The sequence below is a fragment of the Hypanus sabinus genome, unplaced genomic scaffold, assembly GCF_030144855.1.
Source record: "Hypanus sabinus isolate sHypSab1 unplaced genomic scaffold, sHypSab1.hap1 scaffold_689, whole genome shotgun sequence".
NCBI lineage: Eukaryota > Metazoa > Chordata > Chondrichthyes > Myliobatiformes > Dasyatidae > Hypanus > Hypanus sabinus.
Window position 1 is genome coordinate 52,467 of NW_026781542.1, and position 21,881 is coordinate 74,347.

At 46.3% G+C, this 21,881-nt stretch overlaps 1 protein-coding gene and 1 long non-coding RNA gene across 2 annotated transcripts in view; both read right to left on the bottom strand.

Moving 5' to 3' along the window:
* Nucleotides 1-27: 27 nt before the first annotated feature.
* On the bottom strand, nt 28-18,971 carry LOC132389872 (pancreatic secretory granule membrane major glycoprotein GP2-like). Its single transcript, XM_059962442.1, has 4 exons — nt 18,838-18,971; nt 11,067-11,108; nt 539-686; nt 28-221 (listed from the first exon to the last, which is right to left on the bottom strand). Exons 2-4 carry the CDS (start codon nt 11,098-11,100, stop codon nt 86-88), a joined length of 318 nt encoding a protein of 105 aa, XP_059818425.1. The 5' UTR covers nt 11,101-11,108; nt 18,838-18,971; the 3' UTR covers nt 28-85.
* Nucleotides 18,972-20,463: 1,492 nt separating this feature from the next.
* The window catches only part of LOC132389873 (uncharacterized), a 39,177-nt gene continuing 37,759 nt past the window's right edge, over nt 20,464-21,881 (bottom strand). The window contains exon 7 of the long non-coding RNA XR_009510714.1: nt 20,464-21,807. This is a non-coding gene — a long non-coding RNA (uncharacterized LOC132389873). The remainder of the gene's footprint in view (nt 21,808-21,881) is intronic.

Sequence of the window (21,881 nt, forward strand, 5' to 3'; positions counted from 1 at the left end):
GTAGAGCGGTTTCAGTGACTGTGGGGAGACCTCTCTGGAAGATGGGGTTCTGTGACCATGCTAGGGTCCTCTGAAGAGATCTGGGTCATCGTTTGACACTCCCAAAAAATAACTGAGCCCCACTGATGTAAACTCTGACCCTACCGTTTAACCAGCCTGGGTTCTCCCCGGAGCAATGATACTGTGGAACGACCGTCTCCGGAATCTTCCATCCTCCGGAACTGAAACAACAATCAGAGAGTCAGTCCCTGATCTGAGGGAGTTTATTCGCTCAGAGAGACATGGGAAATTACACTCACCCTGTCCGTACCCTGTCTCTGGTCAATAACCCCAATCCTGGGAATTCCCTCTCTGTTGTACCTCCCCCTTGTCTCTACCCCGAGAATGTGGGATCTCCCCTCTCCCTGTATTTACTCCCCATCTCAGTGTAGTCACTGATGATCCCAGTCTCCCTGCATTTCCCATTCACACACCCCTTGTTCCCCTGTTTACCTTCCCATCTGTGTCCAGATTCTTCGCAATGATCTCCTCACTTTACCTGTTCAGTCTGTACCAAACCACTTCAAGATTTCCATCATCCATCAATTGTCCTCCGGTGCATTCAGTGTTGTAACAATTTGTGCTCCTCCAGGGCTGATCCAGGACGGTGTGGTTTACACACGGATCACCGAGTGCGGAGTCTGTGACTGAGGGACAGAACAATGTTCAGTGTTAATATACAGCTCATGTATCCCATCCTCCTCCTCTGCCAACCACAACCCCCATCCTGAACTAAATGGTGGGAGAGGGGAGGGAGGCTGACTGGAAGAGGATAGGTGAAGCCAAGAGGGTGGGAAAGGTCAAGGGCTGGAGAAGAAAAAATCTGATCAGAGAGGAGAGTGGACAATAGGAGAAATGGCAGGAGGAGTGGACCCAGGAGGAAGTAATAGTTTGGTGCTAAGAAGTAAAAGGGGAATAGACGAAGGGGGAGGAGAATTTTGTTTACTGGAAGGTGAAATCGATATTCGTACCATTAGGTTGGAGGCTACGCAGAAGGAATATAAAGTGTTGCTCCTCGACTTTAAGGGGATTTATCTTGTCACAAGACAAGGCTATAGATCAACAACATTGGAAAGGGACTGGGAATCGGAATTTAAATGTTTGGCCATCGGGAAATCCCGTTTATAGCGGATGGTGTATTGATGCTTGAGAAGCAGTCCCCCAGTTTACAATGAGTCTCTCCAATGTAGAGGAGGCCACAATGGGAACAATAGATATTCCCGGCAGATTCAGTGAACTGATGCCTCACCTGGAAGGAGTGCTTGGGGCCGTCAATGAAGGTGAGGGAGGAGGTGAATGGACAGTTGCAGGGATAAGTGCCTGGAGGGAGATCAGTGGAGGGAGGAGGGACATCATGGAGAGAGCAATCCCTGCAGACGGTGGTGGGCAGGGTGAGGAAAGGATATGTTTTGCAGTTGGGTCCCTTTGGAGATTGAGGAAATTGTGGAGGATAATGCTTTGGATGCTGAGGCTGAAGTGGTGGTAGGTGAAGACGAGGGACTCGGGAAGATGGAGTGAGTGCAGATGTATGGGAAATGGAGGAGATAAGGGTGAGGGAAACATCAATAGTAGAGGGAGGGAAACCCCATTCATTAAAGCAGGAGGACATCTCTGATACCCTGGAATGGAAACCACATCCTGAGAACAGACGTGGTGGAGTCACATCTTGTGCCAAGATGAGGCCACCCTCAAGGTGGAGGAGCAACACCTCATATTCCATTTGGATACCCTCCAACCTGATGGTATGAATATCGATTTCTCCTTCCGATGAACAAAATTTACTCCACTCCCTTCCTATATTCCCATTTTGATCTTTTACTTCTCACCTGCTTTAAACTTCCCCCTGGGTCTCCTCCTCTTTCCGTTTCTCCAATGGTATTCACTCTCCTCTCCTATCAGTTTCTTTCTTCTCCAGCCCTTGACCTTCCCACCCACCTGGCTTTACCTGTCACCTTCCAGCTGACCACTCTGCCCCCCCCCAACCTTTGTTCTGTCATCTTCCCCCTGCCCTCTCAGTCCTAAAGAGGGGTCTTGGCCCAAATTATCAACTAACTATTCATTTCCATAGATGCTGCCTGACCTGCTGAATTTCCCCCGCATTGTGTGTGTGTGTTGCTACATATTACTATATAATACCCTGAGATTCAGTTTCTTCCCGGCATTCACAGTGGAACAAAGAAATACAATAGAATCAATGAAAAACTACACACAAACAAAGACTGACAAGCAACAAATGTGCAATAGAAATCAACAAAGACAATATCCATCAGTCAGGACCCCACCACCCAGGACATGCCCTCTTCCTATTACCATCATCAGAGAGGAGGGACAGGAGCCTGAAGACACACACTCAACGTTTCAGGAACAGCTTCTTCCCCTCCGCCATCAGATTTTTGAATGGACCTAGAAATACTAAAAATACCTCCAGTCCAAACCAAGAAGAAAAGCCACACAAATAATTGAAAATGATGCAGCAAGAAAATAAGGTCCTATGGGAAGAAGAAAGCAAAACAACATCTTAAAATGTAAAAAAAAGAGAATGTATCTCCATTGAAAAAAAAATCAAAGACCAAATCATTTACTAAATAGTTTCAAAAAATAAAGAAAAAAGCAGAATCCCAAAAGGGAACAGAAAAGTTAATCTAAAAATACTAAAAAAAACCTACAGTAAAAACCAGAAGAGAGAACCCTCGCATTCTCACTGACCCAGTCAATAAGCTGGTAAATAGCTTAGAAATTTAAGTAAAAACCAAAAATAAACTAACCCAAGTCAGGCCGTAGTAGAGGAGGTTTGCTGGTCAAAATAATTTTTGAGCTTCATTTAATGTCTTGAAGAGCAAACGGGAATTATCAGAGAGAATGATCCTCCATCGAGCAGAAAAGAAGCAGAGCAGAAACCCATTCAAAAAAACTTCGACATCAGAGATTTAAACGCCATTTATTCCTTCAGAATGTCAGGGGTGAAATTTTCAATGAAGCGGAATTTCAAATCTTTAAATTCAAACATGCCTTTCCACCGAGCAAAGCGATTCAGATGTTACTTGATATGAACGTAATGGAGACGAATAATTTCTGGCCGTGGATGATTAGATTTTGGATGTAAAGAGCAATGGACAAGGTCGATTAATAGAGGGCCATCCAGGACTTCTGTGCCGAACACATCGAATAAAAATTAAGAAAAGAATTTAATAGGATCACCCTCCTCAACATCTTTAGGGAGCCCAATTATCCATGGATTCTGCATTCAAGATCGATTTTCAAGGTTGATAACTTTAATTTTATAACAATCCTGTTGTTGAGATATCGAAGCTAAATTTTGTTCCAAAGTTGTGATTATTCGGTGTCTTTGCCGAGTGCCTTCATCAAGTTCTGAATTTGTTGCTTGCTGCAGTTCAACTTCACGTTTAAGCGATCTAAAATTATCCTCGACAGTCATTAAAACTCCTTCAAACATGGCAAATTTTTGAGTCACTGTATCATCTATAAGTTTCCACATTGCTTCAACAGTTAACGGAGGCTGCTTAGATTGTTTAGAATCACCATCTCTTTTTCCATTCGGATCCGAAACTTTCCCGTTTTTTGCTTCTCGTGATCTGGTATTCATTTCCAGTGAATTAAAATCAAAGTCCAAAAGTATATCTGTGACATAAACCTTTTGGCGTAGGTATAAAAGAGAGTAAATAAGGGTGGCTACAGGTAATGAAGGTAAAGGGAATGGAGCAAAGCCCAAATAAGCCTCACTCCATGAGCGCCACCAGGAGACTAATCCCTTGAGATGTTCCCACAAGCAATGATCTCCTTTAAGGACTCTTTATCTCATTATTTTATAAGGAGGGTGTGGAGAGGATGGTTCCTCTGGTGGGGGTATACAGAACTAACAGACACAGCCTCAAAATTGAGGGGTGACCCTTCAGAACAGAGGCAAAGAGAAATTTCCTTAGCCGGAGAGTAGTGTATCTGTGGAGTGCTCTACCACAGATTGTGGCGGAGGCCGAGTTCATGTGTATGTTTAAGGTGGAAGTTGATCGTTCAGGGCATCAAAGGATATGGCAAGAAGGCAGATGAACGGGGTTGTGGGATCCAGAATCAGCCATGCTTTTTCGATCGGGAGTAGAAGGGCGGCGTGAGAGCTGAATTCCGAAAGAAGGCAGCTTTTTTGGAAACTTCTTGGAGTACAAGAAGGGTGAGACTGCACAGGCACGTGTGACAGCGTGGAGAGTTTAAAAAGACCACCCTATACAGCAGGCAGCAGTCGGAGCGGGCAGTGGAGTGCAGGGTGTTGGCTCAACGGGCTTAGGCAGAAACGGGAAGAGGCGAGAGTCAGGCACCAGCTCTTTCTTCCCCTTGGCGAATCGGCCCGGACAGAAAATGGAACAGCAGGGCTCACACCGCTAACGGTACAAGCTAACGGTTTAAAAAGTTTGTGTGTTTGGCGAGGTACGTGAGTGAGTAGACTTATTTTTTCCTTGTTTCATTCCTGTAGAATTAGGTAGCATGTCCACAGGATTTGTGCTTTGTTCAGGGTGTCAGACGTGGGAATCCTGGGAGTCGTCCCGCCTCCCTGGTGGCCACGTCTGTGCCAGGTGCAGAGATGCAGCTCCTCAGAGACCGTGTTAGGGACCTAGAGCTGCAGCCTGATGACCTATTGCTTACTAGGGAAAGTGAAGAGGTGATAGACAGGAGCTACAGGGAGGTAGTCATCCCTAGGCTACAGGGGTCAGAAAACTGGGTGACTGTCAGGAGAGGGAAGGGAAATGCATGGATAGTGGAGAGCACCCCTGTGGCTGCCCCCCTCAGCAACAAGTATATCGTTTTGGATGCTGTTGAGGGGGATGACCTGACAGGTGACTGGATCTCTGGCACTGAGCCTGGCACTGTTGTGCAGGAGGGAAGGAGTGAGAGGATGAATGCAGTAGTCATAGGGGATTCCATAGTCAGGGGAACAGACAGGAGATTCTGTGAGCCTGACAGAGATACCCGCATGGCGTATTGCCTCTCAGGTGTCAGGATACGGGATGTTTCGTTTCGCGTCCAGAATATTCTGAAGGGAGAGAGCGAGCAGCCAGCTGTCTCGGTACATGTTGGTACCAATGACATAGATAGGAAAAGGGAGGAGGTCCTGAAGAGAGATTTCTGGGAGTTAGGAAGGAAGTTGAGAAGCAAGACCTCCAGGGTAGTAATCTCAGGATTGCTACCTGTGCCACGTGCTAGCGAGGACAAGAATAGTAGGATCAGGCAGATGAATGCGTGGCTGAGAGACTGGTGCAGGGGGCAGGGCTTCAGATTTTTGGATCACTGGGATCTCTTCTGGGGGAAGTATGACCTGTTCAAAAAGGACCTGAACCCGAAGGGGACCAATATCCTGGTTCAATAGATAGATAGATAGATAGATAGATAGATAGATAGATAGATAGATAGATAGATAGATAGATAGATAGATAGATAGATAGATAGATAGATAGATAGATAGATAGATAGATAGATAGATAGATACTTTATTCATCCCCAAGGGGAAGTTCAACATCTTTCCAGTGTCCCATACACTTATTGTAGCAAAACTAATTACATACAGTATTTAACTCAGTATAAATATGATATGCATCTAAAATCACCCTCCCAAAAAGCATTAATAAATAGCTTTTAAAAAGTTCTTAAATAGTTTACTGAAGTGCATTGAGTGGTAACTTAAGCTCAGTCCTAACCCCGGCACTTTAACATGTCTTGCCCCGGTGGTTGAATTGTCGAGCCGAATGGCGTTGACAATAGAGCTGGTAGGGAGGATTTAAACTAATTTGGCAGGGGTGGGGGGAACTGGAATGATAGAGCAGAGGAGGGGGAAAACGGAAATAAGTCTATGATAGTGAGCAGTAAGGATGTCAGGAAGGACAGGCAGGTGATGGGACAAATTTTCAGCCATTGGGAAGAGCTGCAGTGCAATCAATGCAGAAAGTGCCAGATACTGGACTTAAGGTGTTATACTTAAATGCACGCAGCATAAGGAATAAGGTGGATGAACTTGTCGTACAGTTACAGATTGGCAGGTATGATATTGTTCTCATCACTGAGACGTGGCTAAAGGATGCATGTCTCTGGGAGCTGAACATCCAATGATACACGGTGTATCGGAAGGATAGGCAGGTAGGTAGAGGGGGTGGCGTGGCTTTATTGGTAAGAAATGTTATTAAACCATTAGAAAGAGTTGACATAAGATCGGAAGGTACAGAACCTTATGGGTTGAGCTCAGGAATTGCAGGGGTAAAAGGACCCTGAATGCAGTTATATACAGGCCTCCGAACAGCTGCAGTGATGTGGACTACAAATTACAACAGGAAATAGAAAAGGCTTGCCAGAAGGGCAGTATTATGATCATTGTGGGGGATTTTAATATACGAGTGGTTTGGGAAAATCAGGTCGGCACTGGATCTCAAGAGAGAAAATTTGTAGCATGTCTATGGGATGGCTTTTTAGAACAGCTTGTTGTTGAGCACACTAAGGGGATCGACTGTACCAGATTGGGTATTATGTAATGAACCAGAGGTGACCAGAGAGATGGAGGTGAAGGAACCCTTAGGAGGCAGTGATCACAGCATGATTGAGTTCATTGTTAAATCTGAGGAGAAGCTGAAATGCGATCTGTCAATATTTCACTGGTGTAAAGGAAATTACAATGGCATGAGAGAGGAACTGGCCAAAGTTGACTGGAAAGGGACATTAGTGGGAACGACGGCAGAGCAGCAGTGGCTGGAGTTTATGCGAGAAGTGAGGAAGGTGCAAGACAGATATATTCCAAAAAAGAAGAAATTTTTGAATGGAAAAAGGGTGCAACCGTGGCTGACAAGAGAAGTCTAAGCCAAAGTAAAAGCAAAGCAGAGGGCATACAAGGAAGCAAAAATTAGTGGGAAGACAGAGGATTGGTAAGTTTTTAAAAGCCTACAAAAGGAGACTAAGAGGGTCATTAAGAGGGAAAAGATGAACTATGAAAGGATGCTAGCAAATAATATCAAAGAGGATACTTAAAAGCATTTTCATGTATATAAAGAGTAAAAGAGGTGAAAGTAGATATAGGACTTTAGAAAATGATGCTGGAGAAATTGTTATGGGAGATAAGGAGATAGCAGAGGAATTGAACAAGTATATTGCATCAGTCTTCACTGAGGAAGACATCAGCAGTATACTGGACACTCAGTATTGCCAGGGAAGAGAAATATGCGCAATCACAATTATGACAGAGAAAGTACTCAGGAAGCTGAACAGTCTAAGGGTAGATAAATCTCCTGGACCAGATAGAATGCACCCTCGTGTTCTGAAGGAAGTAGCAGCAGAGATTGTGGAGGCATTAGCAATGATCTTTCAAAAGTTGATAGATTCTGGCCTGGTTCCGGAGGACTGGAAGATTGCAAATGTCACTCTGCTATTTAAGCAGGGGGCAAGGAAGCAAAAAGGAAATTATAGAGCTGTTAGCTTCACATCGGTGGTTGGGAAGTTGTTGGAGTCGATTGTCAAGGAGGAAGTTATGGGGACCTGGAGGCATATGACAAGATAGGCAGAACTCAGCATGCTTTCTTTCAGGGAAAATCCTGCCTGACAAACATAGTGCAATTTTTTGAGAAAATTACAAGTAGGCTAGACGAGGGAGATGCAGTGGATGTTGTGTATTTGGATTTTCAGAAGGCCTTTGACAAGGTGCTGCTCATGAGTCTGCTAAACAAGAGAAGAGCTCATGGAATTACTGGACAGTTACATACGTGGATAGAGTGCTGGCTGATCAGCAGGAAGCACGGAGTGGGAATAAAGGGATCCCATTCTGGTTGGTTGCCGGTTACTAGTGGTGTTCCACAGGGGTCCGTGATAGGGCCGCTTCTTTTTACGTTGTATATCAACAATTTGGATTATGGAATAGATGGCTTTGTGGCTAAGTTTGCTGATGATACAAAGATAGGTGGAGGGGCTGGTAGTGCTGAGGAAACAGAGTCTGCAGAGAGGTTTGGATAGACTGGGGGAATGGGCAAAGAAGTGGCAAATGAATTACGATGTTGGAAAGTGTATGGTCATGCACTTTGGTAGAAGAAATAAACGGGCAGACTATTATTTAAATGGAGAGAGAATTCAAAGTTCTGAGATGCGTCGGGACTTGGGAGTCCTCATGCAGGGTATCCTTAAGGTTAACCTCGAGGTTGAGTCAGTGGTGAAGAAGGCGAATGCAATGTTGGCATTCGTTTCTAGCGGAATAGAGTATAGGAGCAGGGATGTGATGTTGAGGCTCTATAAGGCACTGGTGAGACCTCTCTTGGAGTACTGTGTTCAGTTTTGGGATCTTAATTTAAGAAAGGATGTTCTGACATTGGAGAGGGTTCAGAGAAGATTCACTAGGTTGATTCCGGGAATAAAAGGGTTAACGTATGAGGAACGTTTGACCGCTCTTGGGCTGTACTCCTTGGAGTTTAGAAGAATGAGGGGGACCTCATAGACACATTTTGAATGTTGAAAGGCATTGACAGAATGGATGTGGCAAAGTTGTTTCCCGTGGTGGGGGAGTCTAGTACGAGAGGGCATGACTTAAGGATTGAAGGGCGCCCATTCAGAACAGAGATGCGAAGATTTTTTTTTTTAGCCAGAGGGTGGTGAATCTGTGGTATTTGTTGCCACGGGCGGCAATGGAGGGCAAGTGGGTTTATTTAAGACAGAGATTGATAGGTATCTGAGTAGCCAGGGCATCAAAGGTTCTGGTGAGAAGGCGGGGGAATGGGACTAAAGGGAAAATTGGATCAGCTCATGATGAAATGATGGAGCAGACTCAATGGGTCGAATGGCCCACTTCTGCTCCTTTGTCTTATTGTCTTATGTAATGGCAGAGCAGACTCAATGGTTGAATGGCCTAATGTCTTGTGGTCTTATGTTTTCATTATTTATTACTATTTATTTCTATTTGCATTTGCACTGTAGTTGCCTTCTGCACTCTTCTTGATCTTTCATTGATCCTGTTACAGTTACTATTCTGTAGATTTGCTGAGTCTACCCACAGGAAAATGAATCTCAGAGTTGTGTTTGGTGATATATGAACTCTAATAATAAAATTTACTTTGATTTTAAACATTTCCATCCTACCGACACAATGATCCTATCACTCCATGGTCCTCACATCCACATGTCTATTTAAGTGTCTCGTAATGTATTTGCCTCTACCACCATACCAGGCAGTGTATTTCAGGTGTCCACCACTCTCTGTAAAAACTCACCCCTCATATCCCCTTTGCACCTACCCCTTTTCACTATCAATACATGCCGTCTGGTATTAGACATTTCAACCCTGGGAAACAGATACCCTCTGTCCACTCTATCTATACCTTTAATAATCTTATAAACCTCTATCTGATCTACTCTCAGTCTCCACTGCTCCAGAGAAAACGACCTATCTATCCTGCCTCTCGTGATAGCACATGCCCTCTAAACCAGACAGTACCCTGGTAAACCTCTTCTGCACCCTCTCCAAAGCCTCAACATCCTTCCGATAGTGGGGTGACCAGAATGTCTGCAATACCCCAGACGAGGCCTCACCAGAGTTATACAAAGTTGCAACACAACCTCTTGACTTTTGATCTCAATGCCTCAACGAACAAAATCAGCATTCCATAAGCCTTCTTCACCACCTTATTGAACTCTGGGCAACTTTCAAGGAGTTTTGAACTTGGATCCCAAGATCTCTCTGCTCAGCAACACTGTTAAGGATCTTGCCCTTAACATGCCGAACTTTTGATTACTAACTTTCCTGTAATCTATTGTGTTCTTTTATCCCCATTAATTGTAGTGAAGTTATATGTTGCTCTTGCTCCTTGACACAGACAATAAATAAAATCTACTGTCACTGATTAAATGGACTCTCACGTTCAAGGTTACCACCATTCAACCGCATACACATATTCTGCCAAACAACATTCCACCAGACCAAGGTGCACAACACAGTGCATATAACTCCCAACAACACATCCAGTAATATTACCACAAATAACTAATTATAAAACATAGTCTAGAAGAGTGACATTTAGCATAAGGTGCATTTCAAAGTTCGGAGTAAATTTATTATAAAGTACAGATATTCACCATATACAAGCCTGAGATTCATTTTCTTGTGGGCATACTCAATAAATCTATAGAATAATAACCACAACAGAATCAATGAGAGACCGACCAGTTGGGCCATTCAACCAGAGTGCAGAAGACAACAAACTGTGCAAATACAAAAAGAAGAAATAATAATGATTAATAAATAAGCAATAAATATCAAGATCATGAGATGAAGGGTCCATAAAAGTGAGTCCATAGGTTGTGGGAACATTTCAATGACAGGGCCAGTGAAGTTGAGTGAACTTTTCCCCTGGGCCGTGCAATAGATTTCTGAGCCGTTTCTCAGACACCCGGTTCACCTGTCCTTTGTGAGGCTGGGAGGAGTCAGTGTACAATGTTTACATGAAGTGTGAGAGGTTGCAGCCCCTGTCTGAGTATCTGAAGGGGCTGCTGCTCACGTTTTGGTTGTACTTCAGCCCTGTGCTCCTGATATATGGTCACCCAGTACGGAGGGGGTTGGGTCACTCAGAGAATCTACTGGTGGGCTTGTTCCTGGACCTGGCCGAGATGGCCATTCGTGGGTCCAGGCAGTCAAGGGCTCTGCCCAAGCTGAATGCCTGTCCCTCTTCTGGGGTTACCATCATGTAGAGATGGAGCATGCAATCACTATGGGTACAGGGGGATTTCCTGGGACGGTGGGTCCTCCAGGGAATTGAGTGTTTTGTAGTTAGTAATAACCATATTTTAATTTGAAATTGCGAACAATCTTGTAAATCATTGATACTGTATTTGTGTTTTGTGAGTGAATAAAACTTTATAGTTTTGTAAAAACAAAATGGGAGCAATGCTCTTTACAGGCCTTTGTTGCCAGGGCTGTCTGCACGTGGTCTACGATTCATTCTTGCCTTGACATTAATTAACCCTTGCCTTGCCATGACTTCCCCTTGCTGTTGGAAATTACTTACCCAGCAAAGCCAGAACCAGCAACGGGACCCTCATCTTCCTGGCTAAAAGGGGGAAAAACATAATTTAATTTTCTCATCAATGTTCTTCTACATCTCTTATTATCATCTATAGTATATTTTATTCATTGCACTGCACTGCATCCGTAAAGCAACAAATCTCAGGACATAGGTCACTAATAATATACCTGATTCTGAAGGTAATTTAAATCAGAGAGAAATGAGGCAGTGGGGTATGGAACAGAGTGCAAACTGGGACAATAACTGAGGATCCATCGCTAGTGGGTGTGATACACCACGTTCTCACTGGGACACAACAGAGGTGAGATCTCTCTCTCTCTCTCTCTGGGATCTCAGATAAACCACCTGAGTCTGTCTGCCCATCTCTCTCACACTGAGACCACACAGAGAGGGGTGAGATACCTACACGTCTCACTTGCCCCCCTATCTCTCTCCCTCCCACCACACAAAGATGGGTGAGATCTCCCTCTCTCCTTTCAGAAACTCCACCTGCGTTAATGTCCCTGCATCCATCCAGCCCATTCCCTCTTCAGATCTCTTCCCTCCACCAAACCCTGTCCCCATGCAGAGAGCACACACACACACACACACACTCTGATTCACAATGGGAAACCCCCTCACCCACCCCCCTCCACACACACTCACACCTCTGACTCTCAATGGGGAACAGCCCCCCTTCTCTCTCTCTCACACACACACACACACACATTCTGACCCTCAATAGGAAACTGCCCCCGACACACTGATTCTCAATGGGAAACCCCCTCGTCCCCCGCCCCCCCCCACACACACACTCACACGTATGTCTGTTAACAGCACAGATCACAGATACCTGAGCCTGACCACGGTTTACAGTCTGTGTGAGAGATGGAGGGAGATGGAACTAGCTGTATCCTCCTCAGTTCTGGGTCAGTACATGAGTGGTGTCAGCCTTGGCCCCGACTACCTTCCACACTGGCTGCTGGTGTGAAAGAACACAGGGCGGGGTAGCGACGCGGCTGAAGATAAGATATGGGTGAACATGCAAAGTAAGGGAGCTGACATGTATCCCAGCCGCCTGGAATGAAGAGTCCATTGTTCTCATTTTCCAAACTTCTTCAATGGACACAGCATCGGCAACAGCTCAGGGCAGGAAAAGGGCTCTGTGTGTCGGGACAGGAATGGACACACAGATCAGAGAGTCGAATTAAACCCATGAATTAGGGAGTGGGATAAACCCCTGACAAAACATTCTGCACTGGGCTGTGTATCGGACACACAAGATACTGGGGAGCTCAGCAGGTCAGGCAGCATCTATGCAGAGAAATAAAGAGTCAACGTTTCAGGTCTCTTCAACCCTTTACCTCTTCCAGCTATCACCTCCCAGCTTCTCACTTCACCCTTCCACTCACTTACCTACTCACTCACCTGACTCCACCTATCACCTCCCAGCTTCTCACTTCACCCTTCCACTCACTTACCTTCCCCCTCGCTTGGCTCCACCTATCACCTCCCAGCTTCTCACTTCACCCTTCCACTCACTTACCTACTCACTCACCTGAATCCACCTATCACCTCCCAGCTTCTCACTTCACCCTTCCACTCACTTACCTTCCCCCTCGCCTGACTCCACCTATCACCTCCCAGCTTCTCACTTCACCCTCCCACTCACTTAACTCCCCCTCGCCTGACTCCACCTATCACCTCCCAGCTGCTCACTTCACCCTCCCACTCACTTATCTCCCCCTCACCTGGATCCACCTATCACCTCCCAGCTTCTCACTTCATCTTCCCACTCACTTACCTCCCCCTCACCTGGCTCCTCCTATCACCCCCTAGCTTCACCCTCCCACTCACTTACCCTCCCCCTCGCCTGGCTCCACCTATCACCTCCCAGCTTCTCACTTCACCCTCCCACTCACTTACCCTCCCCCTCCCCCGACTCCACCATAACCTCTTGACTTTTGAACTCAGTGCTCAACTAACAAATGCAAGCATTGCATAAGCCTTCTTAAACACAAAAGACTCTGCAGATGCTGGGGTCAAAGCAACACGCACAACACACTGGTTTTTCCATGTTTTGCTATTTTCCCTGGTTTTTTTTGGTTCCAATGTGAAAAAAGGAGCACGTGATTCACAAATACAAATTTTCAGTTAAATTAATCAATATCCCTGGTTGCAATACACATTAAGGTGAACAAGATGTAGGGATCAGTTTAGTATTGAGGTGAGTGAAGTTATCCTCACTGGTTCAGCAGCCTGATGATTGAAGGGTAATAACTATTCTTGACCTGGTGGTGTGAGACCCGAGGCTCCTGTACCTCCTGCCCAATGGAAGCAGTGAGAAGAGAGCACGGTCTGGATGGGGGTCACTGATGATGGATGCAGCTTTCTTGTGTCAGTGCTCCTTCTAGTTGTGCTCAATGGTGGGGAGGGGTGTGTGTGTGTGTGTTTGTGTGTGTGTGTCTCCCCTTCCTCTCTCTCACCTTAACTGTCTTTCACTTTCTTCCTCTCCACTTTCCCCACCCCCCAACACCTCACATTGTGCCAATACCTCTTGCTTTGACCTGTGACCTTTCACCAAATGTGACCTGTGTCTCTGATGTGAAAACCCCTCTGTTCTCAGTCTGTTTGCATCCGGTGGCAAACAGGAGAACAGAACAGGGCAGAATTAACCAGAGGGATGTTCCTATTGGAACTGTAATGGCCACAGAAGCAAGAGTTTATAATGTTTTGCAGAGAAACTGAGTATTCAGCACCACAAACTACATATCATACCTCTGACCCTCTCTCACCTTCCCCTCCCCCCACCTTTCTGTCTCACTCTCAGTATCACCTCACCACACTATTCCAGGAACTCCTCTCACTTCTGTCTGTGGGTGAATTTGCATCTGTGGGTGAATTTGCATCTGTGGCTTTCAACAGGTTACAACTGCATGTGTGAAATGAACAGTCCATTGTTCTGAACCGGAGTGGGTTTTTTGTTGCCAATGATTTCCTGTTGTTTGCCTCCCACCCTTCTTAAAGAGTGGAGTGACATTTACAATTTTCCATTCCTCCAAAATGATCCCAGAATCCAGTGATTGTTGAAAGATCACTACTGATGCCTTCACAGTCATTTCAGCCACCTCTTTCAGAACCCTGGGGTGTTGTCCATCTGGTCCAGGTGACTTATCGACTTTCAGACCTTTCACCAACCCAAACACCTTCTCCTTCATAATAGCAACTACACTGACTTCTGCCCCCGACACTCGAATTTCTGGCAGACTGATGGTGTCTTTCACAGTGAAGAAGAATTCAAAATACTTATTAAGTTTGTCCGCCTTTCTTAATACTGTATTATGTCCTCTCCAGTGTCATCTTCCACCTGTTTCTTTTCTCATGATTGCTTTTTTTATTGCCTTCATTTTGTTTTTAAAACCCTCCAGCTTCCCACTAATTACTGATTTACTGCATGCTCTTGCTTTCAATCGTATGCTGTCATTAACTTCCCTTTACAGCCACAGTTGCCTCATCTTCCCTTTACAATATTTCTTCATGTTTGGTATTTATCTATCATGCATTTCCAAATTACTTCCAGAAACTCCAGCCATTGCTGCTCTGCCATCATCCCTGATAATGTCCGCTTCCAATCAACTTTGGCCAGCTCCTCTCTCATGCCTCTGTAGTTCCCTTTACCCCCCTGTAATACTGATACATCTGATTTTAGCTTCTCCCTCTCAAACTGCAGGGTGAATTCCATCATATTTTGATCTCTGTCTCATTACACAACACCAAATCCAGACACTGGGTCTTAGCACTCAGATCTGCAGCTGGATCTTCAACTTCCTCACAGACAGGACCCAGACTGTAAAAATAGGGGACAAGCTCCCCTCTACAATCACTCTGAGCACCGGTGCCCCACAATGCTGTGTACTCAGCCCCTGCTGTACTCACTGAACACCCATGATTGTGTAGCCACGTTTCCATCGAACTCAATATATGTTTGCTGATGACACCACAATTGTAGGCCTTATCTCAGGTAATGATGAGTTTGAGTACAGAGAGGAAATTAAGAACCTGGTGGCATGTTGCCAAAAGTAACCTATCCCGCAACATCAGCAAGACGATGGAATTGGTTGTTCACTGCAGAAGGAGTAGCGGACTGCACGACCCCATCTACATCGGTGGTGCGCAGGTGGAGCAGGTCAAAGCTTTAAGCTGTTTGGGGTCAATATCACAAATGACCTGACTTGGTCTAACCCAGCAGAGTCCACTGCCAAGTAGGCCCCCTTGCACCTTTACTTCCTGAGAAAGCTGAAGGAATCTGGCCTGTCCCCTAAAACCCTCACTAATTTGTATAGATGCACTGTAGAAAGCATTCTTCTAGGGTGCATCACAACCTGGTATGGAAGTTGTCCTGTCCAAGACCAGAAGTAGCTGCCGAAGATCGTGAACACAGCCCAGCACATCACACAACCCAATCTCCCATCCTTGGACTCACTTTACACCGCATGCTGTCGGAGCAGAGCTGCCAGGATAATCAAGGACACGACCCACCCAGACAACACACTCTTTGTCCCACTTCCCTCCGGGAGAAGGTTCAGGAGCTTGAAGACTTGTATGGCCAGATTGGGGAACAGCTTCTTTCCAGACTGCTGAATGGATCCTGATCTGGATCTGGGCCGTACCTTCCAAATATCCAGACCTGTCTCTTGTTTTTTTTCACGACCTTACCCTTTTCTGTTTTTTTTTAATTTATGATCTGTAATTTAAATTTTTATTATATTTACTATTGATTTGTACGCCAGGGAGCACGAAGTGCAGAATCAATATCACTGTCATGATTGTACGTACTAGTATCAATTGTTTGGCGACAATAAAGTAATAAAGTAAAGTAATAAAGTAGTTCAGACGTCTTTCTCCTGGTGGGCTCAACCACGAGCTGCTTTGAAAATCCATCTCATATGCATTCTACAAATTCCTTCTTTTGGGATCCAACGCCAGCATGATTTCCCCAATCTACCTGCAAATTGAAACCCCCATGGTTATCATTACATTGTCCTTTTTACATGCCCTTCCTATCTCCTGTTGCAATTTGTAGCCTACATCCTAGTTACTGTTCTGAGGCCTGAGTACATTGAATTGGAATTGAACTTACAACTTACAAACTCCATATACAGGAGTAAAAATCGTATGTAGGGCTCTCAGTAACTGTGGTGTTAACTGTTCAGGCTAACAAAATGGCTTCTTTGTATTGTTAAAATGAAAATACTTCCCTGTAATGTTACTTAATGCTGTAATGGGTTTCTGTATCTGGAATGTCGGGGTTATAACTGTAGCTAAGGGGGGAACTAGCCAATGGAGAATTGTTATGCTATCTTGTATCTGTGAGATGAGCAGGAGTTCACGGTCTTTTCTCGGGAGGCGAGCGAGGAGGATGACGTGTGAGGAGCGGACAGCGGTTCCAGGGCAGTGGATACTGGACGTCGGAGGTTCGGACGGTGGCCGAAGGCTCGGAAGGTCGTTGTGGATGGAACCGGAGGCGTGAGCGCCAATGTATTAAAATATTATGTGCACAAACTGATAAACTTACTGATTTGGCATTTTTAGGTTATCTGTTTCTACTAACCCATCACCAAGAAGTAACTATAAAATTGTAATTATGTACTCGCCTTTGGTGCATTGTCTGATATTTGTGTTGCGGGCGTGTACTGGGGGGGGGGGGCATTACACCGTATTTACACTGAAGTATTGCACTATTGGCAGGGCAGCAGTGGTTCACCGTAGGCGAATGGGGGTAAATTGGGGGCACAGATGTTACACTTATGTTATGTCTCTATTTTAATGTGCAATTTATACTAATTTATAATGAATCTTACGTACACCCGGACAGTCAATATAACATAGAAATACAGTTGCATCAGCGTGAATTAATCAGTCTGATGGCCGGGTGGAAGAAGCTGTCCCGGAGCCTGTTGGTCTGGGTGTTTATGCTGCGGTACTGTTTCCTGGATGGTAGCAGCTGAAACAGTTTGTAGTTGGTGTGGCTCAGGTCCCTAATGATCTTTTGGGCCCTTTTTACACACGTGTCTTTGTAAATGTCCTGAATAGTGGGAAGTTCACATCTACAAATGCACTGGGCTGTCCACACCTCTCTCTGCAGAGTCCTGTGATTGAGGGAAGTACAGTTCCCATACCAGGCAGTGATGCAGCCAGTCAGGATGCTCTCAATTGTGCCCCTGTAGAAAGTTCTCAGGATTTGGGGGTCCAGACCAAACTTCCTCAACTGTCTGAGATGAAAGTGGTGCTTTTTTAACCATGCAGCCGGTATGTACAGACCATGTGAGATCCTCAGTGAGATCCTCAGATCCATTGATGTCAATAGGGGCTAGTCTCTCTCCATTCCTCCTGTAGTCCACAACCAGCTCCTTTATTTTTAATGACATTGAGGGAGAGGTTGTTTTCTTGACACCTCTGTGTCAGTGTGATACTACTCTCATCTGGGATTTTTTAGTATTGCAGATTCTGAATTTTACTCACAAGGATTCTACATATTCTCAATCCGATGCCAACTCCATCTCAGAATTCAATTCCCACCCCAACCCTTCTGCTTACCCTCCTATCCATTCGATACATTGTGCATGTTAAACTCCCAACCACGACTCAGTGATGCCCACGACGTCATACCTGAGCATTAGAAGATAACACTTTCAGTGCTGTGTCCATCACCCTTTTCAATTTTCCCCCCATGTTACCAGAAGTTAAATTTATATCCCTTTCTGGAGACTTTTGTAACCTCTCCTGCACTCGCCTTCCCTTTTACTTCATCCTCACTTTCCAAACTGTTGAAATGTTGAACCTATTATTTAGTTTAAAGACAAACTTCACCCTATCCCAGTGATTGCGATTTGGACCGGTCATCTGCCTAAATTCCACCACCATGTTGGTTTTGGTACCAGAGGTGAAAATACACTGGACCTGGTTTATACTGACATACCAGGAGCATATAAAGCCATTCCCCAGCCCCACGTTCAATTGACTGCTTCTCTTGCTGCTTCTCCCTACGTATTCTACGCTCCACACTTTCCACCATGAGGAGATACCTGGTGTCCACTCGTCCCTCCCCACTGGTCTCCTCCTGGCACTTATCCCTGCAAGCTGCAGACCAAAGACTCACTGTGTCTAACGCCGGTGGCCCTGGACACCCCGAGACCACAGTTCCTGCTGCCGCCCGGTTGGACCTCGATACCATCGGATGCCCCCAGATTACGAATCTCTCTGAATCCATCCCCAGTCCCAAAGGCTTTTGACATCTCCGTACCAGTGACACTAATATCACCAACTCCAGTTCCAATGATCCCGAGCGGATTCAGAACCCGGTTTCCACTGCCGTCAGTGCTGGTTCCAATGACCATGGACACCTTCAAACTGCTAACTGCACAACCTCCAACTCCGACTCCAGCCTGGACATTGACAATGTCGCCTCCAGGCCGAGACTTTACACGCTGCCACTGGAACCCCAGTCTCCCCTTCCCCCACCACCACTCTGCAGTCCCGGGTCTCTCAGGCCCCACCGTTAGCTCTTGGGTCCACAGAGCCTCCATCGTCCTCCAACCCCACCTTCCCTGGACACTCCAACCCTCCTCTCTCCTCAGACACTACCAACCCTCTTCCCCATTCTGATCCCAACTCTCATCCGTGCCGGGACTTCACAATTCCCTCTGACCTTCCCCTCTCTGAGGCAGAACATTCTGTCCTCATTAAGGCCTCACTTTTGCCCCACTGCACTCACCGTGACATTGAACTCTTCTTCCATTGCCTCTGTATCCATGCTTACGTCTTTGGCAAGGACTCTGCAGACCGCACCGATTACCCAGTCTCCCATCTCCAACCCTCCTCTTCCTGGACACTGTGCTCTGGTCTTCTGCCTGCTCTTCTTTTTATAGCCAATTGCCTGCGAAACACCAACTGTCTCAACTTTAACCCTCCTCACTCCAATTCCAACCTCACCCCTCTGTACACGCTGCTCTCCACTCTCTCCGCACTAATCCTAACCTCACTATCAATCCTCCAGGTAAGGGTGGGGTGCTGTAGTAGTCTGGTGGACTGACCACTACCCTGCTGAGTCCACGAACCAACTCTCAGACAACTCCTCCTACTTAATCCTTGAACAGGACCCCACTAAGGAGCACCAGACTATTGTCTCCCACACTGTCACTGACCTCGACTCTGGGATCTCCCATCCACTGCCACCAACTTCATAGTTCCCTTAACCTGCACCTCCTGTTTCCACCTCCCACTCAAGATCCACAAACCTGACTGTCCAGGTAGACCCAGTGTTTCAGCCTGCTCCTACCCCACTGAACTTACATCTGCATACCTCCACTGTTTTATTCCCCTTGGTCAGTCCCTTCCTACCTACATCCGTCACACTTCACGTGCTCTTGATCTTTTCAATGTCTTTAAGCCCCCTGGTCCTGATCGTTACATTTTCACTATGGATGTCCAGACCCAATACACTTCCATCCCCCATCGGGTGGGCATTAAATCTCTCCACTTTCTTCAGAACATCAGTCAACCAGTTCCCCTCTACCACGACTCTCCTCCGATTGGTGGAACTGGTCCTCATCCTCAATAATTTCTCCTTCGGTTCCTCCCACCACCTTCAAACCAAAAGTGTGGCCATGGGCACTCACATAGGTCCCAGCTGTGCCTCCCTTTTTGTCGGCTACATTTAACATTCCTGTTCAAAGCGTACACTGATATTGCTCCCCAACTCTTCCTATGCTAATCAAAGACTGCATTGGTGCTGATTCCTGCACCCGTGCTGAGCTCGTCAACTTCATCAACTTTGCTTCCAACTTCCACCCTGCCCTCAAATTTACCTCGTCTATACCTCCCCTTTCTCAATCTCTATTTCCATCTCTGGAGACAGTCTATCTACTGATAACTTTTACAAACCCACTGACTCTCACAGCTACCTGGACCATACCTCGTCCCACCCCGTCACTTGTAAAATCCCCATCACCCTTCATTCCAGAATGACTGAGATGTCTTGCTCCTTCAAAGAAAAGCGATTCCCTTCCTCCTCCATCAACCCTGCCCTCACCCACATCTCTTCCATTTCACACACATCTGCTCTCACCCCATCCTCCTGCCGTCAAACCAGGAATAGAGTTCTTTTCCTCAACTACCACCCCACCTGCTTTCACATACAGCCCATAATTCTACATAACATCCGCCAGCACCAACGTGACCCCACCACCAAGCAAATCATTCCCTCCCCTGCACTCCTCCCCACCCCAACTTTCCACAGGGATCACTCCCAATACAACTCCCTGTCCACTCGTCCCTCCCCACTGATCTCCTCCTGGTACTCATCCTTGCAAGCGGAACAAGAGTCACAACTGCCCCTGCACCTCCTCCCTCACCACCATTCAGGGCCCCAAACAGTCCTTCCAGGTGAGCTGACACTTCACCTGTGAGTCTGTTGGGGCATCTACTGTATCCGGTGCTCCTGGTGTGGCCTCCTGTATATCAGAGAGACCCGATGAAAATTGGGAGACCGCTTCACCGAGCACCTACGATCCATCTGCCAGAAAAAGCAGGATTTCCCAGTGACCACCCATTTCAATTCTGCTTCCCATTCCCATTCCGACATGTCAGTCCATGGCCTCTACTGTCGTGATGAGACCACATTCAGGTTGGAGGAGCAACACTTTATATTCTGTCTGGGAGCAGCCAAGCAGTTGGCATACACATCGATTTCTTGAGCTTCTGGTAATTGCCCCAATCCCCTTCACAATTCCCCATTCCCTTTTCCCTCTTTCAACTTACCTCCTTACCCTCCCATCACCTGCCTCAGGTGCTCCTACCCTTCCCTTTCTCCCATGGTCTTCTGCCCTCGATCAGATCCCCCTTCTCCAGCCCTTTATCTCTTCCATCAAACTTCCCCGTTCTTTACTTCACCTCCTCCCCCTCTCCCGGTTTCACGTATCACCCACCACCTTGTACTTCCTCCTCCACTCCCCCCACCTTCTTAATCGGACTTCTCTTCTTTCCCTTCTGTCCTGATGAAGGGTCTCAGCCTGAAACGTCGACTGTTTACTCTTTTCCACAGATGCTGCCTGACCTGCTGAGTTCCTCCAGCATTTTGTGTGTGTTGCTTTGGATTTCCAGCATCTGCAGATTGTCTCGTGTCTGTGAGTCCTCTCCTGCTCCTATTTCTATGTTCTGACATTGTACGAGATGTTGGTGAGGCCAGATTTGGAACACTATGCTCAGGTTTAGTCACACTGCGACAGGAACAATATCATGAAGCTGGACGGAGTGCAGAGGAGATTTACCAGGATGTTGCCAGGACTCGTGGGACTGAGTTATGGACAGAGGGTGAGCAGGTTGGGACTTTTTGTTTTGTCCCCATTGGAGTGTAGGAGAATGAGTGGTCATCTTATAGAGGTGTAGACAATCATGAGGGACATACACTCAGTGGTGGAGGGGTCTCGGGAGGTAATTCTCGAGCAGAGGGTCATGGTGGACAGTGTTGTAGAGATTAATTCAGGATAATAGGGGCAGGGATGGGACAGCAGTGATATCTCAGTGGGGAGTGAGACCAGAGGAAATGTTCACCCTCCCAGTCTCAGCTCCATCTCTCACCTCAGCCTGGTTTCCATCTGTTGTTCAATGTTCCCCTGTGGCTCCTCACCAGACGTTGCCTCTGCCTCTGACACGGAGAGTCCATCGCTCTCAGTCTGACACCTTCCTGTAACAGACCCGTCATCAGTGGACTCTGACCATTGGGACTCTGCCCACCTCAGACTCGTCCCTCACCCTCGG

What these genes read in the sequence shown, in the direction of transcription:
- LOC132389872 (XM_059962442.1), bottom strand. Translation starts at nt 11,100, where the DNA reads ATGAGGGTCCCGTTGCTGGTTCTGGCTTTGCTGG. An exon ending in GCTGGTTCTGGCTTTGCTGG is followed by an intron (nt 687 to 11,066) that starts GTAAGTAATTTC and finishes TCTGTCCCTCAG; the next exon opens with TCACAGACTCCGCACTCGGT. An exon ending in GTTTGGTACAGACTGAACAG is followed by an intron (nt 222 to 538) that starts GTAAAGTGAGGA and finishes TTGTTGTTTCAG; the next exon opens with TTCCGGAGGATGGAAGATTC.